Here is a 10,395-nt window from a genome sequence, read left to right on the forward strand (position 1 = left end):
CAGTCACCATCTCCCATCTTTACTCCACTCCAATGAGACTGAGATTTCCTTGTTGCCAAACCCAATGATTTCTTCCTGGCCTTATCACCATTCCCCCACAGTGCTGAACACAGGCAACCGCTCTTTTCCTTCCTAGCCTCACATCTCCCTGCTTTTCTTTTTATTTCACTGGCTGCTCTTTGTTAGTCTCCTTTGCTGGCTCCCCTATCCCTAAATATCCTAACTCCCTTTCTTTTCTCTGTCTATAATCTCATCTAGTCTGTGCCATTGAATAGCACTCTGAATTCCACACTTAAGCGTCAACATTTTATAAGACATACTCAATTTGTTTGTGAAATGGGCATCTTAAACTTTGCTGGCTAAACCACAACTCTTGATACTTTTCCTCATCCCATTCATATCTACTTCTCCTCCAGTTGCCTATGCCACTAAGTGTTCATCCAGTTGTTCAGGCTAAAATACTAAGGGGTCACCCTTGATTTCCTTCATGTTCCACATCCAAATCATCAGCCAGTGCTATCAAATTATACCCTAAAATATACTCTGAATCTGACCAATTCTCACCTCTTCCAGGCTACCCTAGTCCAGGTATGTAGGATATACTAGCATGTTCTACAAGAGAATGGTCTACTAAAATGGGTTTCCTTGCCTTTCTGTTTTGTCCCCTTACAGCCCATTCTCTGAGATGAAGCAGCAAAAATGATGTTAAAGCTGCAATTAAATCAAGTCTTCCGACCATCAAAACTTTCCAATAGTTTCTCATCACACTTAAAATAAAACCTCATATCCTTAGCACAGCCTACAAAATTGTACCTACAACTGTACCAAAATTGTACCTATAGTAATTAAATTACTTAAATAATTAAAAAAAAACTCTTTCAAAATATGCCTTAGCTTTCTTATTCATTATATATAGCTCTACTTCATTACTAATTGCAGCATGAGTTATTGAATACTTAACCTATTTATAATTTTATACCATTATAAGCAATTCACTCATTTAACAAATATTTATTGAATTCCTACTATATTATAGGCACTGTTCTGGTTGCTGCAGATAGAGCAATAAATAAAACAAAGATCTCTGCCCTCTTGGAGCTTACATTTGTGTGGGAGGAGAAAGACAATAAACAGAATATACAAGGCAAACTCCCTCTGCAAAGGGCCAGATAGTAAATATTCTAGGTTTTGCAGACCACATGTCTGTTGTATATTCTCTATTTTTGTTTTACAACCCTTTAGAATATAAAAACTGCTCTTAGCTCACAGGCTGTACAAAAACAGGCCAGAGGGCAGTGGTGCTCTAGCTTGCTGACCCCTGATATAGCATTGTAGGAGCTGCTATGTGCTATGCAAAAAATAAAGAATCCAGGATAAGGGGGATGGGAGAGGGTAGGATGCAGTATTAAAAAGGGTGTTTAGAGGAGGTAAGATCTGAGCAAAGACCAGAAGGTAAGGCCAGTGAGCCAAGCAGATATTTGGGGAAAGGAGATTCCAGACAGCTGAACTAACTGAAGCAAAGGTCCTAAAGTAGGAACATGACTGATTTGTTTTTGATATAGCAAGGCGGCCAGTGAGCAAGGAGGGAAGTAGTAACAGGAAATAAGGCCAAGGAGGTAAGGAGAAAGGAGAGTGGGTTGGGCAGATTATATAGAGCCTTTGCGGGCCACTGTAAGGACTAGATTTTCTCTGAATCAAAAGGAGAGCCAATGCAGTGCTCTGAATAAGGAAGTGACAGGGTCTGTCTTAATTTGTAAAAGACTAGTTTTCACCACTATATTGAGTTTAGATGGTATTTAAAGCCATGAGACTGAATAAAATTACCAATGAAGTGAGGACTGATAGGAAAAACCAAGAACAGAAAACAAAAAGCAAGGACTGAGCCCTGGGGTTCTCCAACATAAGAAGTCTGTGAGAAAAGGAAAGGAGAATTACAAGAGGCCAGGACAGAGGCAGAAGATAAGCAGGGGTGTGTGGTATACTGGAAAGCAAAGAAGAAAGTCTTTCGAGGATAAGGGAACAAACAGCTCTGTGAAATGCTGCTGACTGGCCAAGTAAGATGAACAGAATCAATGGCATATGGCATTTGATAACATGGAAGTCACTGGAGAACAGGAGCTGCTTCAGCAGGAATGCTACAGACAAAAGCCTGGTCGCAGTGGGTTTAGGAGAGGACATGGGAGGGAAAGACTTGGCATACCAAGTGTAGTCAAGTCTTTTGAGGAATAATCCTGTGAAAGGAAATCTGAAAAATGGGGAAACAGGTGGTGAAAAGTGAATCAAGTTTTTTTTTGGCTTTTTGCTTTTTAAATAATGGGAGAAATAACAGCATGTCTGTTTGCTGATAGAAGTAATTCAATAAAGAAAAAAGATGATGTGGAAGAAGAGAAGCTGAATCAGTGTCCTTGAGCACATGAGAGAGGATGGGATCTAGTACAAAAGCAGACACAAAACATGAACAGTTAACCTAAATAACGAGCAGGAAGATAGCACGTATTGACGCAGATGCTGGGAGATCCACAGGATGCTGGGAGTGTGTGGAAGTTCTCTGATTGCTTCTATTTTCTTAGCAACGTAGGAAGCAAGGTCATGAGCTAAAAGTGAGGATGGGAAAAGAGATACTAGAGGACTGAAGAAGAGAAGATATGAAATAGCCATGCAGGAATGGGAGAGTGAACAGATTAAGAAACTATAGTAAAACAATAGGCAGCATTAAAGGCCCCTTGAGGAATGTGGTCAGGTTGTGTGTTTTCTTCCAGCTATACTAAGTTACACAAAAGCAGGTACAAAGCAGAGAACTGGTTTTAACTAGGGCTATGTTTCTACCAAACAAGCAAAGGGCAAGGAAGTGGATTCAAAGGAGTGATTAAAATGATTAACCATGAAATTTCAGCTGAGTTAAGAAAGGGACTGAAAATATCAAGAAGATGAGTGGCAGGGAAACAATAATAGGATCAATGCATTGGAGATTCCATTGGGGTCAAAAGATGGTTGGGGCTGAGATACTAACTAGGAGTGAACTACAAAATAGAAAGTGGGGTCACCGTAGAACACCTAAAATTGTAACTACTGAAGGACTGCAGTTACTGACAAGGCAAGGGGGTGTCACTGTGGGAGTGAGAGACTGAGACAGGGTGGACATACACTGGAGGAAAGGTCTAGGAATGAGAGGCCAGGGTACTGGAAAGATTAATTATGTATATTCTTTTCAATTTCTTTATAAAGACCGAGGTAGTACTGAAGAGAGGCAATGAGGCTGGAGCTAAAATAACTGAAGAACGAAGAGGAATGACCTGGAAGTCACTGCTATCAATTATGTTATCAATAGTTGGTAACAATCGTAAGTGGATTACATAATCTGAGGATCTTTAGGGAGACGGGAGGGAGAATAGTCCAAAAGCTGCCAGGAGAGGCATAGCAGACACCTTTCCCACCTCTAGGAAGAGTGATAAGGAGAGCTACAGGGAAAAAAAACAAAACCACAAACAATAGCCACAGCTACACAGTGCAAAAGTCAGGTTTCCATAAGAGCAAGAAAGTGAAGGGAGTGTTTAAGAATAGGTTGAGGTCGGGGCGCCTGGGTGGCTCAGTCATTAAGCGTCTGCCTTCAGCTCAGGTCATGATCTCAGGGTCCTGGGATCGAGCCCCACATCGGGCTCCCTGCTCGGCGGGAAGCCTGCTTCTCCCTCTCCCACTCCCCCTGCTTGTGTTCCCTCTCTCGCTGTGTCTCTCTGTCAAATACATAAATAAAATCTTTAAAAAAAAGGAAAAAAGAATAGGTTGAGGTCGGACTTTGCAGTGGGCACAGTAGAAGGGTATGAAGAGTTAGAAGGGTTTTGGTTGTTTGTGGTAAGATTTATTTACTTGAGAGAACGAGAAGGGGTGGGGGAAGAAGCAGGCAGACTCACTGCTGAGAGCAGAGCCGGAAATGGGGCTCGATCCCAGGAACCTGAGATCATGACCTGAGTCGAAATCAAGAGTCAGACACTTAACAGACTGAGCCACCCGGGCGCCCCTGTTTTTTGTTTGTTTGTTTGTTTTTAAAAGACAAATACAGATCATTTTATGAACTGGAGTGTAGGCGATGAAAGGCGACCTGGAAATCTGGAGGTTCGGTGGCTACTGACAGATCCTTGAACACATATGACTCCTGATACACCCACATGCTTCTCTAAGAAATGGAAATTGCTGAGTCAAAATGTTTTTGCTCTAAAATTAAAATGGCTTACTGATTTATTTAATGTATAAGTTTTGGTACAACCTTGCCAATACATCCTGGCAAAACTTTTTCACTTTTGCCAGTATGATGGGAAAAAAAATTTCCCCGTTTTACTTTGCACTTCCCTACTGGTGGGGCAGAGCAGTATCTCATGTGGGCTGGCTGTATCTCCTCTTCTGTGGATTTGGCCATTTAAGAAATTGAGTTGTCTTTTCCTAATGGTTTATAGTGCTTAGAAAGAAACCGTTTTTCTATTTTATTCCACTCTTAACGCAAATCAATGTTGTAAATTTCTTGTTTCAAATCTTCCAATGGCTCATGCTAGGCCCAGTAGGTTATCTCTTCCTCAAATCCCTCTACTACAAACTAGAGATAATTAAGACCCACCAGTCAAATTGGTCAAACCCTTTAGTTTCCATACTGTCCCTGACTGTTTTTGTACCACATTTGAGATGGTATGACTCACAAAGCAGAAAACATTTAGTATTTAGTCCTCTACACAAAAAGTTTGTGGACTCCTGCTCTGTACCGTTTAGGGCCCCTGAACTACTGGGAGATTCAAGAACACAGGAGGTCCTTATCTTTGCTGACATACTCTCTGAAGTGCTGCTCCTATTCCCCTGAAATGCCAGAGCCATTTCTCCCACTCTCTGCTTGGAAGCTACTACTAACCTCGCTGGATGCCTCCACAGATTTATATCATAAAAGCTGTAACTACACTTTGTTGTACTTTTTCATTTACTTCTCTCTCCTCAGTAGTATGTCAATCTCTTAATGAAAAGGGACAATCCCAGCACTAATAAATGTTTAGCAAATGAATAAATGGCACACAAAATAAATCCATCAAAATTTGCCATAATTTTCCTGCTTTCCTATGCTCCTATTTTTATTTTTACTTCATTAAGTATTTTTCAAAAACATTATTTTTAATGGCAGCATATTATTAATTTTATGACTATTTCTTTATAGTTTTGTTGGATACCACCTACCTATTCCTAATCATTCATTTGCATCTATTTAGAATAGTCACGATTTCATAAAGTATTTCTCCACTTTGATTCCTTCCTTAGTAAAGGCAAAAGCAATGAAATCTTGGTCTTTCTGAGATGTCCCTTTTTATCTATGGCAGCCACTTCTGCACCTGAGGATTAAGGGGCTCTGTCGAATATTATTTTACTAATGGCTTCAAGTGCTTCAAAGTCATCTGTAAAATCCAATTAAATTTTTTTTCCTTTAGTTTTCAGTATCTAATTAATTTCCAACAGCTTGTGGGTAGTCTTCTCCTTAACTGGAATATCTCTGATTTTTTTTTTTTTATTTCTCTATTAAGACCTTAGTTAACTTTGGCAGGGGTTTTACTAAATGTATTTTTCAATTTGGTTACTTAATAGGCCATTGTCACTTCTTATATAGACACCCCAAATTTGATAGATTTGTTTTTTTCCTACCCTATTTGTGTTGAGGTCGTTACTAAGAGTGTTTCACCACAAATCATTTTAGAAACCAGCTTTATATATTCATTACCAATTACATCTCATTCAGGTAAGGATATTTTTTCTTTTTGTAAAATATATGCAGATACTTAAGTCCTGTCTGGTTTAACTTTGTAATTTACACATTCATTACTTTCAGGTCAAGTTTTACTATCTTCATAATGTGGTCTATGATCTACAGTTAGTAGCTCCACTATACTAAATTATAAGATTCATTACAAGGTTCTGTATTCATTCGATGTATATGTATTCATTCGATGTATACGTATTCATTATAAGATTCCTAATATGTATATTACATGAAATTTTACAAATAAAGGACATAAGCTTTGCTATCAGGCAGATCTAGATTCAGATTCACCTTGAACACTCTATGACTCCATGGACAAAGTACTTGCCTATCTATAGGTAACTCCCATGCATAATACAGGGCTATAAGGAGCAAAATGAATGTAAAAGTAACAATGTATGATAAATGCCTACAAATAATGCCTTGTATATTACATGGAAAAAATGTTAATTCACTCCCTCTTCTTTCCCATCTCAAACAATAACAAGGGCAATAAATGCTGTGCTCCTCAATTTATTTTAAGCCCATTATTAAATTCCCTTAATTAAAAGCAATATGGGAATATGGACCATAAGCTTTTGATGTTCATATACTCCAACCCAGTATTTTCACTTTGGAGAATCTATCTTAATGAAATAATCTAAAACACAGAAGTTTTTTCATGTACAAAGGATGCTCAGTGTAGTGTTTCTTAGAACTACAAAAAAAAAAAAAAAAAATCAGAAACTTGCCAACTGTCTAATAGGAAAATGTTTAATTATGAGAAAGTCACATTATGTGGTCATTTTAAAAGATGCTGACAAAATAATAGCATGAGAAACTGCTTATGATGCTAAGTGAAAAAAGCAGAATGCAAAGTTATTCATATAGTAAAGTCTCAACTATGTAAAAATCAAATAAACTGAGAAAAAATACTGGAAGGAAATGTATCAGCGGGTTTACAGTAGTTATCTCATAGTTTAGATATTAGTGATTATAATTTTATGAGTTGTTTTCTAAAATATTAATGATCATGATGATGATAATAGCAGTTATTATTTATGGAGTGTTTACTACATCAGGCCCAGTTCTCCCATCCAAGTACTAACCAGGCCCCACCCTGCTTAGCTTCCGAGATCAAACGAGATCAGGCGCGTTCAGGATGCTATGGCCATAGACACAGCAGGCCCAGTTCTAAGAGCATACTTTATTAACTCATTGAATCCTCACAGAATTATGAGATGAGAAAATCTGAGACACAGTGAGATTAAGTAATTTGCCCAAATTCACACATAATTTCAGAAGGTACCACGATTTGAAGTCTGGCCCTAGAGCTTCTGTTCCTAACTGCAACATTCGAAGATTTGCTTTGCTTTTAAATTTTAACCATTAAAAAGGTTCTCCTCAAATCGTGTGGTTTTTCAGTTACCAGCTTTCTTTTAGCATTAGGCTTTCCTTCAGTTCTGAAATTAAATAATTGCTCTGCCATTAGGTGCCATTTTGGAATAAGACATAGCCACCATTCCTCTATGGGTTCTATATACTCCAGAAAATTCCAAGACAAATCTGCATCCCTATTTCCTGTCCCATTATCTCATTTAACCACTAAGACTCATTTAACCATTCTTAGTTATTACACCTACTTTCAGTACTTCAAAGAATTCTAGTAAGGAGGTCCAGAGGTAACTAAACATGGCTTCTAGGAACTCTCTCCTACACTAACACCCATCCATATAACTACAAATCTAGTTACCACCCTTACAGACATCCATCTTCCATCATAAAGTTCATCTGCCCTGTGACCCAGGAGACACCCCTCACCTCCCAACTCTCACTGGATATCTACCATGGCCCTGGCTGAATGGGACCAACTAAGAAAGACTCCCAACATTTGGGGAATTTTTTGTCCCTGATCCCTATTTTTGAAGATGGCATTATTCTCTATTGTTTTTGAAAATAATCATCAGTTAATCAATCACTTTGGTTCTTTCAGCTTTCTCACTCTTTTGCTGGTAAACCAAATTGGTTTTTTGGAACAAGACCTTTTTGGCACCAATATATATATTCAAGTATCAATCCCAGTAAGAAATATTCACAACTTATACCCTGGGCAATAAAAACAATTCCCATTTAATTGCTCTGCTCCTCTCTGCAGTTTACACTTGATAAATCTATTTCATGACATATGTCACTTGTTTTGCCTTCCTTTATTAACCAAATTTCTTTTCTTAAAAACAGTATTTGCAGAATCCAACATGGATAAAAGCAAGCAATTCTTCTAAAGATAGTACATTTACATTTCAATGCAGTTCATTTACAGTATTTAGAAAAACTGAGTTCATGTGAAGGCTTTAACATTATATAAAAAAGAAAAACTAGTCATAAAAACAATGAATACAATATCAAGTGTTGATAATGGAAATATTTACAGCCAGAATCATATATATTTTTACCAAAATCTTACCCTGCTCATAGTATATAATGGTAACAAGCTTGATTATTTTAAAAGATTTTTATAGATATTTCAGCAGGAGGAATTTAATAATTCCCTGAATACCTAGGGGAAAAATGTAACTACATCAAGGCTGATCAAAGTGGGGGCCCCTTTTAGGAAAAAGAAAATGGAGCACCAATAGTTCACTAGGTTCACATTAAATTAGGTGAAGTAAAAACCGGATTGCTAAACTGTTATGCATTTATGACTACATATGCGGGGGAGTAAAAAAGAAATCTGCACCTTCAAACTAATATTCCCCTTTTGCGGCTACAAGTTTTCAACTTGGTGGAGCCATTCTCTAAGAATGGTGTGCAGAGCAGGGTAAAAGAAAACAAAACTCTTTCCCCCCCAAAACGGAATGCTCCCCTGCTTTCATTAAGTATAACTTCTTTGCCATTCTAACATGAAAGCTCTGATGTAACAGGGAAACTTAAAATCCAAAAGGAACTTTTGTTATCCTAAAAATGAGTGGGTCACGATAGCCATTTTACAACCTCACATTTCCAAATAGCTATTAGACGATACAACTTTTTTTTTTTTTTAAATCTTTTCTTTAGGCTGAAAAATAAAGTACTATTTATAAACTCATCGTTGAAGTCATCACTGTTTCAAGGCAGGATTGTTATTAAGCTTCTTAATACAACTGTCAAAATCAATTTGTGGACAGCCGCCAAGTTTAAATTTCTACATCTGTTGATGAACCAAACTGATTAGTGATTGTTAAGACAACGGACTTAAATTGTAAGCAATCCTTGCAACATCCAGTTGGTTTTTACAGTCAGTAGACAAATAGGCGATCATTTTTAAAAAAGGAAGAAAGCCGTTTCTTTTTAACTGTGGTAGCCGGTCTGCTCCTCAGCAGCTGTTCCCTGTTGCGTGTTCGCATGGGAGTACAAAAGGGTGGAAGTGCAAAAACCAAACCCACGCAAAGCTCGTACAAACATTAAAATTATGTAAATATGTCGTGAGGCCAAGAGGCCCCAAGCGGCAAGAACAGCCCAGAGAAAGCGATCAGCCAGCTGAGTGTGGAGGCGAAGGTGTGCGGGCCCCGGACACCCCAGGGCCGAGAGGGCCGGGCGGGGGGACAAAGACGGGCCATCCGGGGCAGCGCCCCGCAGCGTCCCAAAGCGCCCAGAACCGGCGGCAAGCAGCCGTCCTGGGGCAGCGACCGCGACACCAGGGCCCTCAAACGCCGCGTGTAACAAAAAGCTCCCCGGCGAGAGGGCTCTCCCCTTCGCGCCGCCCCTACCGGGCCCCAGGCCCTGACCTCCGACACCTGAGGAGCGCTGCCCGACCCCTGCCCGTGTCCCGCAGGACGCCCCGGCCGGCAGCTGTTGGGCTTAGAACCGCGCCGCCGCCGCCGCCGGGCTCCAAACGGCCGGGAGGGTGGCCGGTCGGGCGCCTCTCCCCGCGGCCCGTCAGGCAGCTTCGGAACAGCTGGCCTCCGCTCCCGCCCTCCAGGCTGGGGCCGCGCACCCTCACGCCACCTACCCGGTCCCACACCATCCCAGAGGCCTCCGGCGCTCGGGCCCTCAGCCGTAGCGGCGCTGCCTCCCGTCCGGGGCCTGAAATGGCTGCGGAACAAAGAGAATCTGGGCTCCGGCGAGCGCGGGTCCGATTGGCCGGGGGGCGGGGCCCGCCTCGGGAACGTTCGGCGGCGGTCGCCTAGGCAACGGCGGCGCGGCTGGGAAAACCGGGGCCCCGGCCTGCCAGGCCTTCGGACCTGCGCCCAGCGGCGCGCGGCAGCGGTTACTCAAGTCGCGCTGCAGTCCGCTGGTCTGCGCCGTGAGGCCTCGACCAAAATGGCCCTGCGTGGGTGCGTGCTTGGGGGCTGTCCAGGGCCTCCTAGCAGGACCACCCTACACGAGCGAACTTCCGTAGCCCGGGGTAATCTCCCAAGAGACAGCCCTGCCCCGGGAGCCTATTTAACAGCGAACATGCCGCGTATCCCGCAATAGTTCAGGTCCAACGTCGCTGGTAGAAAAACAAACGGCTTCAGTAGGTGGATATGGGCAGAAGGCTGCCTGCTAATGTTGCGTGATTGACTTTTGAGGTATACTGCACCTGGCATATCAACTGCTGTGTTTGTTAAAATTAAAAGATTTATAAAATTAAGTTTTACATGTCCGAGTGTGTA

General features: G+C 41.2%; 1 protein-coding gene across 3 annotated transcripts in view; it reads right to left on the bottom strand.

Moving 5' to 3' along the window:
- The window catches only part of TNPO1 (transportin 1), an 89,491-nt gene extending 79,632 nt beyond the window's left edge, over positions 1-9,859 (bottom strand). For all 3 annotated transcript variants that reach the window (XM_032404236.1, XM_032404239.1, XM_032404238.1), the window contains exon 1: positions 9,750-9,859. In XM_032404236.1, coding sequence (XP_032260127.1) covers positions 9,750-9,764 — 15 coding nt within the window. In that variant the 5' untranslated portion in view covers positions 9,765-9,859. The remainder of the gene's footprint in view (positions 1-9,749) is intronic.
- Positions 9,860-10,395: the final 536 nt, after the last annotated feature.

Source organism: Phoca vitulina, unplaced genomic scaffold, assembly GCF_004348235.1.
Source record: "Phoca vitulina isolate PV1807 unplaced genomic scaffold, GSC_HSeal_1.0 scaffold6, whole genome shotgun sequence".
NCBI lineage: Eukaryota > Metazoa > Chordata > Mammalia > Carnivora > Phocidae > Phoca > Phoca vitulina.